An 18,462-nucleotide genomic window follows, 5' to 3' on the forward strand; every position below is an offset into this window, starting at 1 on the left:
ATCCTCATTTCTATATGGTTATTTCTTCTTCTGTTAATCTGTTTCTAAATTTGTCTGTAGATAATGGAACGGATTCTTTTAATTTTTCAGGTGAATCAATATAGTAATTGTATACATATGTACCTTTCCTTATTACAAGATTAATCGTTTTTTAGAAAAGAATTTTAGCGTTTCTCTAAATTGTTCTAGTTTTAATTACTCGCTAATTCTTCTAAACTCTTTGACAAAAATCTAAATGAGTCGATATATCTTAACTGAATTGTTTTTTCTTTATTTCTTTTATCTTTTATGTTATTGTTTTTTAGAATGTAATATATTTTTCTTCTTTGTTTGGTATTATAACTGCTTTTTCTTTTAATGTTCCACCTGCTAAGCTTTTTATAAATATATGTGTATCATATCCAGAAAATTTATGAATAAATATTGGAATAAATCTTGAGCCTGTATATTTTAAGTTGCAATAAGAATGAATTTCTTCTCTAAATTGCCCTGTTAAGTGATCATGATCAGCAACTTTCTTTTACATGATTCTATAGTACATAGAGTTTTAGTATTTCTTTTTTGCTTTTATCAAATAAACCTTTTATCCTTTTTATTTCTCTTTTATTTTTATGCATAACGCATCTACATTATCCATCTCAACATCATCTTTTTCCATATACAACTCCTCTTCTAAATACTCCAGTTTTTCTTCAGTTTTCTTTTCTAAATAAATCTAAAATATTTAAATTTTCTATCTTCTTTTCTAATAAGCAAGGAATTTCCTTAAATGTTCTTTCACATATTTGGTAATTTTCAGCAGATTCAAATGTATTCTTTTCTTCTTTTGTAAGACAATTTATAGCTTTATATGTATCAAACATTTGCAATTTTAATAAGTTCTTCACCTCTATATCCAACGGGCTCAATTTTATAAGAATCTAAAGTACTTTTATTGTAACAAGTAAAACTGTTAGGCATATACCTTTAAAAAACGTTTGAATAAAATATTTTTGGGTCAGGCTGGCATGTATTGATTTGTTTTAATATTGATTCGAAATCTGCAATTATTGTGAACGGAATTCTTAAAAGAAAAGAAGCGTTTGTGATTAGTAAGTTCAAGTATTTTATTCGATTCTTTTAGTTATTTTATCTTTCTAGCTGAATATAATCCACAATAATTTTCATGCTCCTTTAATATCTCTTCTGATTTAAAATCCTTTGTTAAACATCTTTCACATAAAAACCTCCTATGTCCGCCCATCTTTAATCCAGCAATAATGACTACTCTGATTAAGAAACGAATGTGTCTTTTTATTATTTTCTTTTGTAATTCTTATTGGAGAACTTGAAAAGTTCTTATCAAATTCAAATTCACTAATAGAAATATTCGTTGTATCTTCAAACTTAGCCATATCTGTGATTTGAACAGGAAAAGGAATGTCTTAAAACACTTCTTTAGGCTTATTCTCATAACTTTTATCTTTAGAAACTCTTTCTGCATGTTTAGGGCCCGCGGTGGCTCAGTGGTAGAGCGTTCACTTCTGGTGCTTAACGTCCCGGGTTCGATCCCAGCCCCCGCCAATTGAACTTTGTGGTGGACAAACACCGTGTGCGTGGGTTTCCTCAGGGTTATCCCGTTTCCTCCCACTTTCTTCATTCCGCCATTTCATTCATTACTCATCATCACCGTCTCCTTGAGCCTAACCGGCATAACCGAGGGACGTAAAACTCAAAGATTTCATTTCATTTTCTTTCTGCATGTTTATTCACATAGTATTATTGCGGATAAGATCGACTATATGAAGTATTTTTTATCTTTATTCTTAACATTAAGACATGCTCTTCTTTTCTTAGTCTCCTTTAGAAGTCCTATGTAAGAAGAACCATTCATTGGAACATGTTTATTAATTCTTAATTCTAAAAATAAATAAATAATGTATAGCGTGTAACATCCGTCCCGATGCTTTTACTTGGAATTCTTCCATTTGTATTTTGAATTTATTCGCAGCGTTTGTTTAAGATTCATTTAGGTCTGTAAATTCAAGTATTACTTCACTCATTGTTTTGAAATTATGACTTTGTTTTGTATTTTGTTTCCCCTTTTGTAAATTTACAAATAAATGACATTCACATTAAGCGCATTAAAGAGTTCGCGAGTGGTGTATATCTTAAATTTTATTTTTAACTTGTCTAGCACTCGTATTTAAAATTTGCGTTTTCTATTTGCAATCTAATCTTAAATGGTGTTTCTTTTAATTCAACTTTTAGTTCAGGTGTTTTGATTTAACTTTCTTCTTTAAACGTGAACATTTGTCTATGCTTTAATCTGCTTTGTTCGTCTTCGTAATGTTTAATACACTGAATTAGTTAAGCTTTTCATAATCGGGAGTAACTTCTTATCCCCTTTTCTTTACAAAACTTATTTAATTCAACTTCTGTATGTTTACTTAAATCTCTCATCATCTAGTTTCTACTTTGTTCGTTTGATTTGATTTGATTTTTTTCCACATATTAATTCTTAACAGTAGTACTAATAAAATTCACCTCTCATTTATAAAAAAAAATCTTCGTTTAAATGTTTGATTTTCATTTTTTTAATACAACAGTTAATATTCGTATGACCCTCTAAATCGTTACATTTATTAACGAGTTGTATTAGCAATAAGGCTTTCATGGAAACGTTTCATCAAAGTCAATAATAATTCCATATAAATCCAATTCATTTTTTTGAACATACATGTACTTAAAAAACTACCTCATCGTGACCATCATTGTCATTGACGGATTCATTTTCATTTTTACTATCCCAATTTGATTCTGGTGTATATCTTTCTTTTACCATCATTTTTTGTTCTTGTAGCACCATTTCTTTTTCTTTTAACAATAGTTGTCTCTGTGTTAATGCTACTGATAATTTAAGATCGTTATCAATTAGTTCAAATAGATCATGCATTAAATCACAGTGTCTGTCCATATTTATTATATAGAAAATCTTGACTTATGGTTTTATAGGAAAATGAAATTAACATTTGTACATAGAAATTACAAGAATTATTACTGAATATATTGTCTTCTAAAGATATATTATCTCTTAGACCTGTCTTTGATTCTATATGTCATCATTGAAGTTGTCACGATTACACTGATAAATATACCATTGATTTTAGCATATCTATTAACATGTTAGATCACTTCTTTAAAAAGCTACTAAAGAAACTAACCCATACATTATAAAAGGCATTCTTTGTAGACATGTTATGAATCTGTCACATGAAATAGAATCACTCTCGGAAGAGCGATGGTCTCAAATTTGTTGTAAGGAATATAATGATATATATGAGCTTGAGTATATTCATGCGTAAATAGAAACACAAATTTAATTACAAAATCATATCACAAAAGCAATTATCAGAGGATTATGTTAGAGAATTCGCAGCGAAACGTGTATGAAGTTTGATAATGAATTTACAGACAAAGTTAATTTTGAGATTATACTTTGCGGAAGCAAACCTTCAGAAGAATTTAAACGAAAACATGCTGAAAAACTCTGTTGGTCCCGCTTAACATCCCATCAAACTTTATCAGAGGGTATCAAAATCCAACATTGCCATTTACCTGGACCCACAACTGAACGAAGTTTCTTTCTTTTACGCTAATATGTCGATGGCGAGTTCCCATTTCAAATAAGCCCCCATTTATCCTACTCTTACAAAATTTATCCACCTCCCAGTAAATGGCAAGGTGCATTCCCGTTTAACATTGGGCGCATAAAGAGTGTACAACTCCAACGGCTCGTCCAGTTTAAAAAAACTCCTTCACTTTAGATTGAAAACATCATGTTTGGAGACGGTTTCCTCTGTTACAGTTTGTTGTAATTCTGATAATAAGAGTATTACCCTATGTCAGGGGACTTTTGAGAAACCCTATATATATGTAATTATGTGTACAGATGATCAGAAAAATGGAAACATGTGTAGTTGGCAACACGTAAGATGTATGGGTGGCAGTGGTGTCGTGGCGCCCGCAGCGCCGGACCGCTGGTGGTGGTGTGTTAGGTCGGTCTCCATGCTACGTCAGGCGCAGTGGAACAGCAGTGTCCAGTGGTTGCAGCAGACGGAGGTAGTGTAAAATGGGAGACCTCTCAGAGTTTCAAAGAGGGCAAGTTCTTGGTGCGAGGTTATGTGGAGTGAGTGTGACGGCAGTGGCTACTGTGTTAGGTGTGTCGAAGGTGATGACGGCCTACACAACACACGGGAAAACCACATCGGGGAAGCGGAACAGTGGGCGGAAGAAAATCATGAGTGACAGGTCACGCCGGGTATTAAGGCGCATTGTCACGCAGAACCGTCGTGCCACTGCGGAGCAAGTGACGGAGGAACTCAATCAGCACCTCCCCCACCCTGTTTCGACAATCACAGTCCGCCGCGAATTACATGACATGAACTTACGGGGTCGTGTTGCACGGGCCAAACCGCTCATCAGGGACCATAACGCTTTCGCACGCCGCGACCATTCAACTTGGACCGTTGAGGACTGGAAACGTGTGATATGGTCGGATGAGTCATCCTTCACTGTATTCCCAACCACGGGCCGTGTTTGTGTGTGGAGAACGCCCAAAGAAGCTTATGATCTGTAGTGTCTCCGCCCAACTGTGAAACATGGCGGTGGCTCGGTGATGCTGTGGGGCGCCATATCATGGTTTTCATTGGGTCGTGTGGTCACACTTAGGGGACGAATCACTGCCAACGATTATGTCGCAATTTTAGGAGACCACTTGCATCCTATGGTCCGGATGTTGTTCCCGGACAATGACGCCATCTTCCAGGATGATAATGCACCCATTCACACAGCTGGCGTTGTTGCAGAGTGGTTTGAGGAACATCGGGATGAAGTTCAACACCTCCCCTGGCCCGCCCAATCCCCAGATCTCAATATAATTGAACATGTGTGGTTCGTCTTGGAAACACGACTCCGGCGACGATTTCCCCCCTCCATCCTCTCTCACAGAACTGACCGATGCCCTGCACGAGGAATGGTGTAAAATTCCACTTGCTACCATTCACGACCTCTATGCCTCCATCCCACGTCGCATCAAGGCTGTTCTGAAGGCGAAAGGTGGCCCGACGCCATATTAATCTGGTAAGTTGCAATTTCGTTCAGGTGTTTCTATTTTTCTGATCACCAGCTGTATATGTCACTGGAATGACAACGCCCTTCTGATGAGACCATACATCGGATCAAAGATTTTAAAATGGTTGAACTTAAGTAATAACTTTTGTCTGAGGAAACAATTCTTATTTTCTGTTGTTTATTTTTTTCTATGTATTTTTGAAAGTATGTCGAGGTAACCACGTTAGCACTGTTAACAATAATAATTAATAAATAACTAAATAAACAAGTAAGTTCCACTGTACATCGTGAAACTATGATAGACTTCCAAACTATGCGAATTCAATACTGAATCAAGGGGCCACGGTGGCTCAGTGGTAGAGCGTTCACCTCTGGTGCTTGGGGTCCCGGGTTCAATCCCAGCCCCCGCCAAGTGAACCTTGTGGTGGACAAACACCGTGTGCGTGGGTTTTCTCGGGGTTCTCCCGTTTCCTCCCACTTTCTTCATTCCACCATTTCATTCATTACTCATCATCACCGTCTCCTTTAGCCTAACCGGCATAACCGTGGGACGTAAAACTCAGATTTCATTTCATTTCAATACTGAATCAAGAAATGGTAGATTTCTGACTTCCGGTTTCAGTGGAGGGATAAGATCAGAGATTTTCTTTGGACGTTGAAATTATATTGAATTGAATTGCTCTTTATTTGAACGGGTGAGGTTCAGCCGGAGGCTGCTCTGCCACGTAACCCTTGTCATCATTACAAAGAAAAAAAAGATACAAATACCAACATAACATGATACATTCAATAATACTAAAGATAAACAAAACACTCAGTAAATGTAGTAAAAAAAAAAGAAAGAAAAAAAAAGAAAAAATGAACACTATACTCATACCGCTAGTCCAGTTTCATACTGTAGTAAACCTTTCATCTGTGCCAATGCTTTGTCTCTGGTCTCTAAATAATAATGTTTGGAGTGGTGATTTAAATGAATTGTATGGTTTGTCAGTGATTGATTTTGGTAGGTAATTCCAGATTCTTACTGCCGAAATTGAAAATGCCTTCTCTGTTATTTTTAAAGAATACCGTGGCATATTCAGTTTATTACTTCCTCGGGTATTGTAACGGTGAATCTTTGATCTACATGTTAATTTATGATGCAAGTAAGGTGGTGTTTTATGTCAATTTATTTTATGAAGTAAACAACAGTGCCGGAGGTATCGTCTTCGGGACATGGTTAGGATATTGTTTTCATTAAGTATCGGCAGTATATGCTGAGACTTTCTGTAGTTGAGAGAAAAGCGTATAGAGTATTTCTGAATTGCCCTAGTATTTTGAGTGAAGAGAGAGCTACCATATATTGAATCGCAGTAATCGAACACAGGCAAAATGAGTGTATTAACAAGATATAGTACTGTATCTTGCGACAAATAGCCTTTTACTTTATAAAGCTGTCGTAAGATGCGCTTAGCTTTAATACACTGTTTAGAAATGTGTTTATTCTAGCTAAGCCCTTGATCTATTATTAAGCCGAGATCTTTTACAAAGGGAGAAAATGGAATATTGGAATCTACTACAGCTACTTCTAGGTCATCAGGGTTGGGTTGACTTTGCTCAACTGATGTAATGTTCCCAATACGGTGAAAATACATTTTAATGGATTAAGTAAAAGACCATTCTTAAGGCACCACTTGTTAAAGCTGAAAGATCCCTATTAAGTAATTCTATAGTGTCCATAATATTTTCAGGTGTGCTACTGATGAAGATATGTGTATCATCTGCATAGAAGTGAACTGATGAATGCTTAATGATTGTAGAAAGATCAGCAGAAAAGAGTGAACATAATAGGGGGCCTAATATTGAACCTTGCGGAACTCCTTCTTTTATCAGGGATGGGGTAGATATATGAGTCTTTGCTCCACTTAGTATTACTTGTTGCTTTCTACAAGAGAGATAGCTTTAGAACCATTTAATAACTGATTCCAAGAAGTTGTAATATTTCATTTTGGCCAGTAGTAGTTTATGATTTACCAGATCGAAAGCCTTCGAAACATCCAACAAGACCAAAACTGTTACCATTGAATTTAAAATTGAATCTGTAATTTCGAAAAGGGGTGTGGTTGTGCTATGTTCTTTACAGAAGCCGGATTGAGTGACAGGCAATATTTCATTTTTGTTGATATAAGTTGTTAATTGCTGAAATGCTATCTTTTCTAGTACTTTGGAGATAACTGGGAATATACTGATGGAACGAAGTTCATCAAGCGACTGTACAACTGTCTTCTTGGGCAATTAAACCACCTTCGCTTGCTTCCACAATTCTGGAATACAACCTTGAGTTAATGAATAATTTACTATGTGAGTAATTGGAATTAAAATAAACGGAACAGACAGTCGAAGCATTTTTCGTGTTATTCCATCAAACGCACATGCGGTTTTAACGTCTGTTTCGTTTACAGTGTGAAACTTAAACGTTTCAATAATGCTATTTAATTTACGCGTTGCAAGCCAATGCGTTTGTTGATTATGTGCTTCAGTGCTTTCTCAGACATTTTATAGACACTTGTGAAATGTGAATTTATAGCTTCAATGTCGTTTACATCAGCCGGAAGAATCAAGCATGAATCGCTTTTACCTACACCAAGATCACGCAAAGTTTTCCATATGTTACATGCATCATTTGATCATGCGATGAGAAAAATACGCAGTTTTTTTGTCGAACAGTAGTAGTTATAAAGTTACGCAAGCGCCTATAATCCTCCCAATGCAACTGATTCTTCGTTCTTTTATATTTTCTGTAAGCACGGTCACGCAACTTCATTAAAAGTTTTGCGTCACTTGAAATAAAGGGAAGCGTGAATCAAGAACATTTTCTCGTTATCTTATAACTATTTAGGAGCTAATATTGGAACCAGAAGTCATACAAGTTCGTACTGCTTCCAGTTCTAATAGAAGAATAAGAAGTTAGATAAAATTTATTCATGGGACGCTGACTGTATATCGAAGACCATTCCTTACTCTCTGTTACCGTGCTTAGTCTATGAAGATCAAAATTGAAACCGGAAGTGGTAGTCGATTTGTACCACTTTTGGATGGAATAAAGACGGAGATAGAACCTGTTCACACCTTATTGAATCCATATTATCTATTACCTTTTTCTCATTACAGATCAGTGTTGAAACCAGAAATTGTAGATTTACACGACGTCCGGTTTGATCATACGAATAAAGTTCTTGGAACAGTGAAACAGCTGTTTCTTGCAATACGAGATGTGTGCAAAAAGTATCGAATCTTTGGTTGCAAAAATACATTTATTGATATGGAAATCCGAAACACTCCGAAATGGAATCCTCTTCAATGTAGGCTCCTTGGTAACGCACACAATTCTTCCAGCGCTCATGCCATTGTTGGAAACACTTCTCAAACGCAGTTTTCGGAATGCTGTCGAATTCCGCATGATGTCTTCTCTTGACTTAAATCACTTCCACTTTTAGTGTCATTTTCAACTTAGGAAATAACCAAAAGTCACATGGAGCCATGTCGGGTGAGTAGGGAGCCTGACGACACTTAGGAATGTTGTAGACAAAATTGAAATTTTTGAGTTTTACGTCCCACGGTTATGCCGGTTAGTCTAAAGGAGACGGTGATGATGAGAAATGAGTGAAATGGTGTAATGAAGGAAGTGGGAGGAAATGGGAGAACCCCCGAGGAAACCCACACACACGGTGTTTGTCCACCACAAAGTTCACTTGGCGCGAGCTGGGATCGAACCAGAGACCCCAAGCAACAGAAGTGAACGCTCTACCACTGACCCATTGCGGCCCCCCCACAGGAATGTTGTGTTTGGCGATGAAAGCGTGAATCAAATGCGCAGAATGGGTTCTATTGTTAGCAACTTCGGTACAGATTTCGCGGGAAGTGAATATGTTGGGGTCAAGGTATATATGACAGTTTTAAGGGTAGTTCAATATTAATTTAACGACACTCTCCTGATGCCGAAAATTGAATGTACCGATTCAATGCTTACCCCTATATCCTTTGCAATATCTCAGACTGTAATACGATGATCCTGCAAGACCCCAGTCCATACTTGCTCAATGACATTGTCATTCCGGCTTGTTGAGGGCCTACCTGAACGTGGTTCACTGTCCACTTATGTGCGGCCATCTTTGAAGTAGTTGTACCACTCCTTTATGCGTGAGGTGCCCAAAGCATCGTCACCGAAAGCCTGTCGAATATTGCGAATGGTTTCCGCTTCCACTCTTACAAAATTTACCAAAATGGTAACGTTGCATTTCCATTTGACATAGGGCGCGTAAAGAATATACAGCCGAAACAGCTCGTCCAGTTTAAAAAACTCGGCCCACTTCTGGTTTGTAAAATAACCGGTATCGCCAAGCTTTTGACAAAATTTGATGGCAATATCGCTGCTCAAATTTTTCTGTTATTTTACAAAAACTGAAATAAGACAACTGCTTACTACACATCTTCACTAGTTGGCAGACTGCCAGCGACTGACGCTTTCTGCCATCGGGGAAAAATTCACAACTGCGCATGAGTGTCCCATCTATCTACACTGAAGAAAGTATCCCGCAATTTTTTAATCTCTCTTTCTCTTATCGATTTTGCTGTGTTCAAATAACTTTTAAAACCTGAAGTTGTAGTTCATTTCCGGTTTGAGCAGCGAGATAAGGGTCGAGATAGAACTTACTGTTGGGTCACAGAATCGATTGTAGAAAACGCTTTTTACCATTTGTTACTGTACAGCTATCAACTTTGAAATCGAACGTGGTCTATTTCTAACACTTTCGGTTTGAATAGATGGTTAGATACAGGAAATAAAAGCTGTTCCTAGGACCCTTAATCAATTCCGAGAAACCACTTCTCTATCTCTCTTCCCGCTTTCGCTCTGATACCTGTCGACAATCAGAGTTGGACATGGTCGTTCTGTAAGACTTACCGTATTAATGCATAGCTAGTTTCGAAATGTAATTAATAAAATATAAATGAAGGGGAAGGGGAAAAAACAAGGAATGTCCATGTGTGTGCTTTAACGGGTGCTTTGCCCTATCTGTGGATGACTCTTCGTACTATTTGACTGTATATGCCATACATGCGTACATGTAGAAATGTCCAAGGAAAGGAGCAAAAGATTTAACTAATCCTATTCATTTTGAACGTGGTTTTCAATATTAAAACGTAGTTTTCTCTAAAATACAGTTTTGTGACATTCCTTGTTTCCCCCCCTACCCTTCAAGTAAGAAGTTATGTGTGTGGAAGATTGTATGAGTCAGTAAGAAGCTAGCGCAGAATCATCGTTTAGTGCATAAACCTAACTAAAATGTCTTAATGGAAGTAATTCAATCAATGTTAGTAGTGTAGATATCTGTAAATTTACACTTTATGTTTAGGCCTTCATTGGACAAACCAGGTTCGTCTGGCACTTCAGCTAATATCACGAAGGACAAGGCAACAACAGAGAAACCTTCAAATGCAGGAGGAGTTCGCGTATCACCAAAAGATCTTGCAGATTGTCTTGGCCTCTGGTGGTCGTATTTACAGGTAAGTAGCAATTGCAGCCAATGTCGTTGAGAATTTCACTAATAAAGGAGATTTGGTGGATGAAAATGATTGAGGAAGTGGATCATTTTTTAAAAAATATGCTGTGCTTAGCTCTATTTTTCTCAAATTCAACGTATGCTCCTTCTTGAAGCAGTACTATGCTAAAAATTAACTACATCATTGAAATGACAAAGTAAATGTCTCATTAGACGATTTCTTCCAAGGTTATGCGACACTGAACAAGGATAAATATCAATATATGGAAATATTGAAGGGAACTTGGCTTTTTAACGATGATTTATGCATTACAAATCAGCAAATTTATTTTTATTTTGCTATAAATGTGAATTATAAGTGCCATCCCTTTATTGGTTATTGGGTTGGAAACACGTTAGATATCTGGGTTGGCAACAGCCAAACGGCGCCCACGGCATCTGGGGTAGTGGTTGTTAGGAACTTCGTACTACGTAAGGAGTATTAAAACGGCAGCGTGCACTGAATTGAATAGACGCTGATAATTTAAAATGTGCGACTGATTTCTAAAAGAAGCAAGTTGTTTTCGCTTGCCTATGTGATGTAAGCCTGACGGAAGTAACATAGTTCGATGTGTCGCAAGAGAAGTGCCAAAGGTAGTGACAGCCTAAAAAATTCACGCGAAAAGCACATAAGCGAAGAGGAATAATGGCAGGAAAAGAACCTTCTAAGTTAGGTTCCACCAAGCATTTAAAGCAGGTCGAGCAGATTGTTAATCAGAAGTGTCGTGCGACTGCGATGCAAGTGACGGATAAACTCAAGCATCACATCCCACAGGCTGTGTCAACAGTCGCTGTCTACCGCGAATTACATGACATGGACGTACGCGGCCTTATTGCATGGACGAAACCGCCAATAAGGGACCATAACAGTTGGTAGTAGGACGTCAATGGTGCCGCGAAGAGCAAGGACCACTGTTGACTATACACGTGTGGTATGGTCGGATGAGTCATCGCTACCTTACTTCAAACCACGGACCGTATGTGTGTTTCAGACGCTCTGAAGTATATGATCTGCAGTGTTTCCACCCAATTGAGAAACAGCGACAGCTCTGTGATGTCATGTGCTGGAATATTCTGTTTTCAGTGGGTTTTGGGCTCACTCTCACCAGTCGCGTCACTTCCCGTGATTATGTCGCCATTTTGAAAGATCATGTGCATCCTATGGTCCAGATATTGTTTCCAAGCATGGACATCATATTCCACGATGACAATGCGTCCATTCACAGCGGTGGAGCTGTTGCAGCTTGGTTTGGATGACACCGGGATGAAATTGAATACCTCCCCTGCCCCGGCTAATTCTAAGATATTAGCATCTGTGGTCCATTTTGAGGACACGAATCAGACACAAATTTCCAGTTCTATCCTCTCTCGCGGAACTGAGCGATTCACTGTACGCGGAATAGTGTAATATTGAACTTCGTACCATTCTCGACCTCTATGGCTCCATTCTACGTCGACTCAGAGCTCTTCTGAGGATGCAAGCTGGTCCAACGCCATATTAATCTGGTAAGTTGCACCTCTTTGAGGTGGTATATATACACAGGGTGTTAATGAACTATACCGACAAACTGTAAGAGGTGATTCCACACATCGAAATAAGAAAAAAGTTCATATGGATCTATAGGTAAAAGTGCATAGTTTCAGAGCTAGGGCTGTCCAAAATCGCGAAAAAGCTAAATTTCAACAGGCCCTATTTCGAATTCGAAAAACCGTGGATGGTGGTCCTTATCAGCGTAAAGGAAGTCACGCATACACAATCCAAAAATGTATATTTCATCAATTTTCAATGAGTGTGCAGGGTATTCTGTAGAGAGTATAATTCTCAAATATGCTCTCAATCGAGTCTTCAGATATACCCTAATTTCAAGGAGGGCCCAAAGTACGCAGGAGGTAAGCCTTGACAACAATCGACATCCAGTGCTTCAGAGGGAAGTCGGAAGTGTTAGAAACCGGTAGTTCCATTCTGTATAAGGGTGCGGCACGTAAAACCGGCCCGTAAAGTGAACACATAAAATGAAATGTAATGTATTGAATATGATTAACTACAACACATAAATGAAATGTAATGTATTGAATATAACTACTCACCTTCACAGCAGGTGCTGAAAGTGTCCTCCGCCCACTTCAATACACATGTGAGCACGATTGAGGAGATTCATATATACCCTTGTCAGTTCTTGTGTTGTAATGCTATTGGTGACATCCTGGATCCTGGTCTTGAGTTCTTCAATTGTGTGTGGATTTGTTTCGTATACTCTTCCCTTTAACAGTCCCCATAAGTAAAAGTCAAACGTGGACAAGTCTGGTGACCGAGGAGGCCACAAGCCTTTGCTGATTTTCCTCTCTGGTGTAAACATCTCATGCACAAGGGACAATGATGCAGCTGATGTGTGGCATGTTGCACCGTCCTGCTGAAAGTAACATAACTGACGCTCCTCTTCGGTCAAGTGTGTATAAAACTCCTCCAGGATTCCCATATACACGTCACTGTTCACTGTCGTCTCAAAGAATATGGGCCCAATAACGCGTGTGGCGGAAATGGCACACCAAACACCAAGGTACCTGGTGGATTGCGTGTGGATTTTCTGTCGACCAATACCGGTTGTTTTGGGAATTTACGTACTCAGACAGGTGGAACCGCGCCTTGTCACTCATGATGAGCATTAGTGGATCCAAGAAACCACTGGCAACATTGCTCAACAGCCATGAACAGAAATGCACCCTCTTCTGCAGGTCAGGCTCCTTCAGTTCTTGCACAACACTTATCCGGTACGGTTTTAACTTCAGTCCCCTTAAAACACGTCTGCAACTTCTCTCACTCGCATGAACCTGTTGACTCAATCTCCTGGTTGACTTTCGAGGACTTATTGTCATTATCTCCTCCACCTGCATCTTTAATTCAGGTGTGCAGACAGATGTTCGTCTGTTCCTGGGAGCATTTTGAACCGATCCTGTACGCCGCCATTTTTCAATCAATTCCTGAATGGTGCTTTTTGCTGGCACAGAACGTCCTGGAAATTTCTCCCGAAACAAATTCTTTGTTTTCAGAAAAGATCCAGTGAGAATGAACCCTTCAACAATGGCAACACGCTCGGGTATCGAATACGGCATTATCACACACTAACACTCACCCGGCTTAACACAACGAGGCCTTTTTCTCAACTGGTTTCGACAAGTTTCACTGGCTGCGGCTGCACGTGACTGCTGCAGGTCACGTAAGTCGACCCGACCTCGACACGCCATCTCTTGGTAGGAAGGTAGATTATTTAAGTGTTGCCAAAAACACAATATACCAGAATATTACGACGGGCCGGTTTTACGTGCCGCACCCTGTATATATTTATAATATGTGTGTGTGTGTATGTAGCGATGTATTTCATCACGATATATTTCACGTTTTTTCACTTATGCTTTCACAGTATGCTTTTTCTTGAGTAGTAGAGACCGTGCTGCTGACGACCCTTAACACTTCCGACATCGCACCAAAGGATTCCGTGTTCACTACTATCAAGACTTATCGTTTGCTTACTTTGGACCAATCATAAAGTCAGTGTATATCTCAAAATTCGGTTGATGGCAAGTCTGGGAATTTCAACCTGCAGGAAATACTCTTTACACCCATTGAACATTAATGAAATGTGCATTTTTGAACTGCGTATGGATAACTTCCTTTACTCTGATAAGGACCAGCAACCATAGTTTCTGGAATTCGAAATAGGGCCTGTTGAAATTTAGCTTTTTCGCGATTTTGGACAGCCCTAGCACTAAAACTATCCACTTTTACCCATAGGTCCATATGAACTTTTTCTTAGTTTGACGTGAGGAATCACCTCTCAGAGTTTGTCGGTATAGTTCATTAACACCCTGTATATATATATATATATATATATATATATATATATATATATATATATTGTTTCAAAACAACACCGACAACGTTTTCGCAGGTGATTCCTGACACCAAGATAAGGCAAAAAGTATAGACCAATCTGGATGCACAAATGCTTCCTTTCGGAGTATAGGCTGCCGAAAACATTATAAAATGAACTTTAAAGATCTATAGCTCCAATACTATGGGACCTTCCGTAATCGGGCCAAGACTTAATTTAGGAACTAGTATGTGTCCTATCCAAATATTAATTCTTCAGAATCCTGCGGTACTTCCTCAACAATTTTTATAGAGATAGTTGGTGAGTACTTCAAATCATATGCCCGTAGCTAAATTTCCAGAAAAATAAATCTATCGCGGGTGCCAATTATTCCGTAATGAGTATTCACTAGATCACTTTTAAACATGATTGTTTACAATAGGCTTGAATTCGGTATGCTTGTACGTTTTCGTTAGCAGTACCAAAGAAAATTACCAAAATCAAAAATTTCCTACTTTAGAGTGGTTTTGCCAGAGTCCTACTAAGCGAACATAAATAGAAATCATTATAAAGAATTCTAGAGCAAGATACGTAAGCCACAAGAGTGGAAAGAATCAATCATTGTTCCATTTCACAAGAAAGGCGACAGAACTGATCGTAATCTTTATCGAGACATCTGTCTTCTGTCAACATCCTATAAAATCCTCTGAAACATTATATTAACAAGATTGACTCTATACGCAGATGAAATTACTGGAGATTATCAATGCGGATTTAGACGAAATGGATCAACTATCGACCAGATATTTACCATTCGGAAAATACTCAAAAAGAAATGGGCATACAATACCCCGGTACATCAATTATTGATTTTAGAAAGACCTACGACTTGGTTAGGAGGGTAGCATTGTACAACATTCTTACAGAATTTGGAATAACGAATAACGAAACAGTTAGATTAATTAGGATGTATTTCAATGAATCACAAAATAAAGTCTGAGAAATTCTTGTCCACGAGTTCTCATGTCGAGAATGGCCTGAAACATGGAGATTCGTTGCTGCCATTATTATTCAACTTTGTTTTGAAGTACGTTATAAGGAAAATAAAAAATAGCATCCAGAGCCTAGAGCTGAATGGTATTCACCAGGTTATGGCGTATGCTGGTGTTATAAATGTGATAGGGGATGATGGAAGAACAATAAAAGGAAATATAGAGGTCTTATTGAACGCTTCCAGGAATACGGGTTTAGAAGTAAATACTGAGAAAACTAAATACATGGAAGTTCACCAGGATCGTAATGCTGGAAATTATAAGTGCGTAAAAATATCAAATAATATTTTCGTCAAATTGGATACTTCCAAATGTCTAGGATTAGTATAAACAGATCAGAACCACATTCATGAAGAAATTAAATGTCGACTGAAAGCAGGGAATTCGTGTTATTATTCAGTTCAAAATCTCTTGTTGTCGCGAATTATGTCAAGGATTTGAAGCTTAAATAATATGAAACGATAATTATGCCTATTTTACTGTATGGTTGCAGAATATGATCGCTTACACTGAGGGAAGAACGGAGACTGAAGGTATTTGAGAATAAAATCTTGAGACTTATATTTGGGCCGAAAAGGAACGGGAATGAGGAATGGTGGAAACTTCATAACGAAGAAATGCATATTTTATACCATTTGCCATAGTTTGTTAGGGTCTCAAGTCTAGGAGTCTCAAGTGGGCAGATCACATAGCCAGAATGGAAGAAATTAGAGATGCTTTCAAAGTTTTAACTGAAACTGCAGTCGGAAAGCGACCATTATGAAGATCAAGGCGCAGTGGGCGGGCAACATTAAGATGGATCTTGCAGAAATAGAAATACAAGGTAGGAATTGGATCCATTGGCTAAGGACAGAAGTCAATGGAGAGCTTTGGTGAACACAGCATTGAACCTTTGGGTTTCATAAACCAATGAGTTAGTTAACTCCTAGACTGTTAACAACACAACCCAAAGATGTAACTTAGTATTCAAGTAGCAAGTGCAACAGGTTGCGTGCTCCCATCTAATCGACACCCCAATTTTACGTTTTAGAATAGTTGGTTTTTATGATATTAGTCTTTGTCTGTCAACGCCGCTTCGATCATCTGGTAGTTTCGGTGCTCGTGTCATGACGCTGTCTCAATAATAACACAAAATTCCCCAGTTTCCAATTAAGATTATTCTACTTTACTATCTGAAACTATATATACGTTTGTTGTATGCAAATTTTGAATATGTGTATGTGTCTTTCTGGTGTATGTAATTTCAAATACTAAAAGAAAAGTAAGAATGGAAGTCATAAATTGAAGGAGAGAATGATTGATTAAACAGTCTGGTTAAAATTTCGGCTTTTTGTCCTGATTTTGATCCATTGTTCAACAAAAGCTTTTAAATTACGGTTGTAGTTATTTTCAAAAATTGAATATTTGAAACGTAATGAGCCACTTCCTAAATGTATTACCACTTCAAATATTCAGAAAATATCCCTAATGAAACTGCTTAGAAACGACCCTGCTTTTACTTAGCAAGTATTAGAAAAAAAATCATTTGATTGTTATAATAATACACAGGAAAGCAATATATTTGCACTGAAACACTGTGAAAATTTCGTTGGTTTCTCTGAGCTGTTGTAATGTAACATTACACTAACGTGCTCAACAGCTTCCTTGCCTTGTTAGATGTCATATTTCCTCTTTTCATTGCTGTTCAATGTAAGCTTCTATATTTTCCCTGTAGATGTCACTTGCTACAGTCACAAATCTTTCGATCGTTTACATTAAAAAATCACTTGAAAATGCTCCAAGAGCATTGTCAGAACGAACTTAAAAAGAATGGAGAGATGGAACGAGAAGGATAACTGTGATTGTTCCTACATGTAAAAGTAAATCTTTTAACCTGCAACTTCTGTTTCTCGCAAAAATTCGCAAAATATCATCTCACCATGACTTACGGTTCCCGAGATATGGCTCCGTAAATCTCTCAAAATTCTAACTTTTTGGGCCAATATCTGGGGAACGGTGGCCAGGTGGACATTGGCCACGGTTACTGTTTGGTACCAAAATGTTCACCATCCTCTTAGGTATTGATCAACGCCAATATGATCTCTCTATGACTTTACGGTTCCCGAGATATGACTCCTTAAATTTCCTTTAATCGGAACTATTTTTTGGCCAATATCTCGAGAACTGTAAGTCATAGAGAGATGATATTGGTCTTAATCAATACTTAAGAGAATGGCAAGCATTTTGGAACCGATATTAACCGGTGGTCACTGGCCAAACCAGTGGCCAGTTGGACAGTGGCCACTGGTTGTTATTTGGTACTAAAATATTTACCATCCTCTTAGATATTGATCAACACCAATATCATCTCTCCATAACTTACGGTTTCCGAGATGTGACTCCCTAAATCTCCGGAAATCGGCCATTTTAAGTTCATTAAAAAAATTTTTTAAAAAATGAAAGTATGTGAGATTCGGGTCTCGTTAAACACAAGCTCCACGTCTCCTACAGACTGGAAAAAAGTGTTAAACTATAAATACGTTTAAAGTTGTATGCGAGAACTCTAGCGTAACAGACATCTATGTTACAAATTGTGTTTACTTTCCCGTTAGATATTTTCCCCCATCATTTCAACATATAACAGTTGTAGCTATTTACAAGGCTGTAAGGATAACCAAAATCGCGTCACAAACAGTTAGAAATAGAAACACGGTACAAACTGAATAAAACTAGTAAGCTGCCATACACTACAGACATATACAACGCATATTGAAAAGTACAAAATGTTAGGAAGAAAAGGAATAATGTTGACCCGTAAGAGTTTGAGGAAATAAAGTGTTCGAAACTTATGTTTATCAGTTTTTGTAAATT

At 37.9% G+C, this 18,462-nt stretch overlaps 1 protein-coding gene across 11 annotated transcripts in view; it reads left to right on the forward strand.

The window, feature by feature from the left end:
• Positions 1-18,462, forward strand: part of LOC145673876 (uncharacterized) — a 254,260-nt gene that overhangs the window by 16,932 nt on the left and 218,866 nt on the right. For 10 of the 11 annotated variants that reach the window (XM_081743658.1, XM_081743659.1, XM_081743654.1 and 7 more), the window contains exon 3: positions 10,506-10,656. The exons of the other annotated variant lie outside the window; for it this stretch is intronic. In XM_081743658.1, coding sequence (XP_081599784.1) covers positions 10,506-10,656 — 151 coding nt within the window. The remainder of the gene's footprint in view (positions 1-10,505; positions 10,657-18,462) is intronic. 11 annotated transcript variants of the gene reach the window in all.

The sequence above is a fragment of the Thermobia domestica genome, chromosome 17, assembly GCF_964235325.1.
Source record: "Thermobia domestica chromosome 17, izTheDome1.hap1.1, whole genome shotgun sequence".
Taxonomy (NCBI): Eukaryota; Metazoa; Arthropoda; class Insecta; order Zygentoma; family Lepismatidae; genus Thermobia; species Thermobia domestica.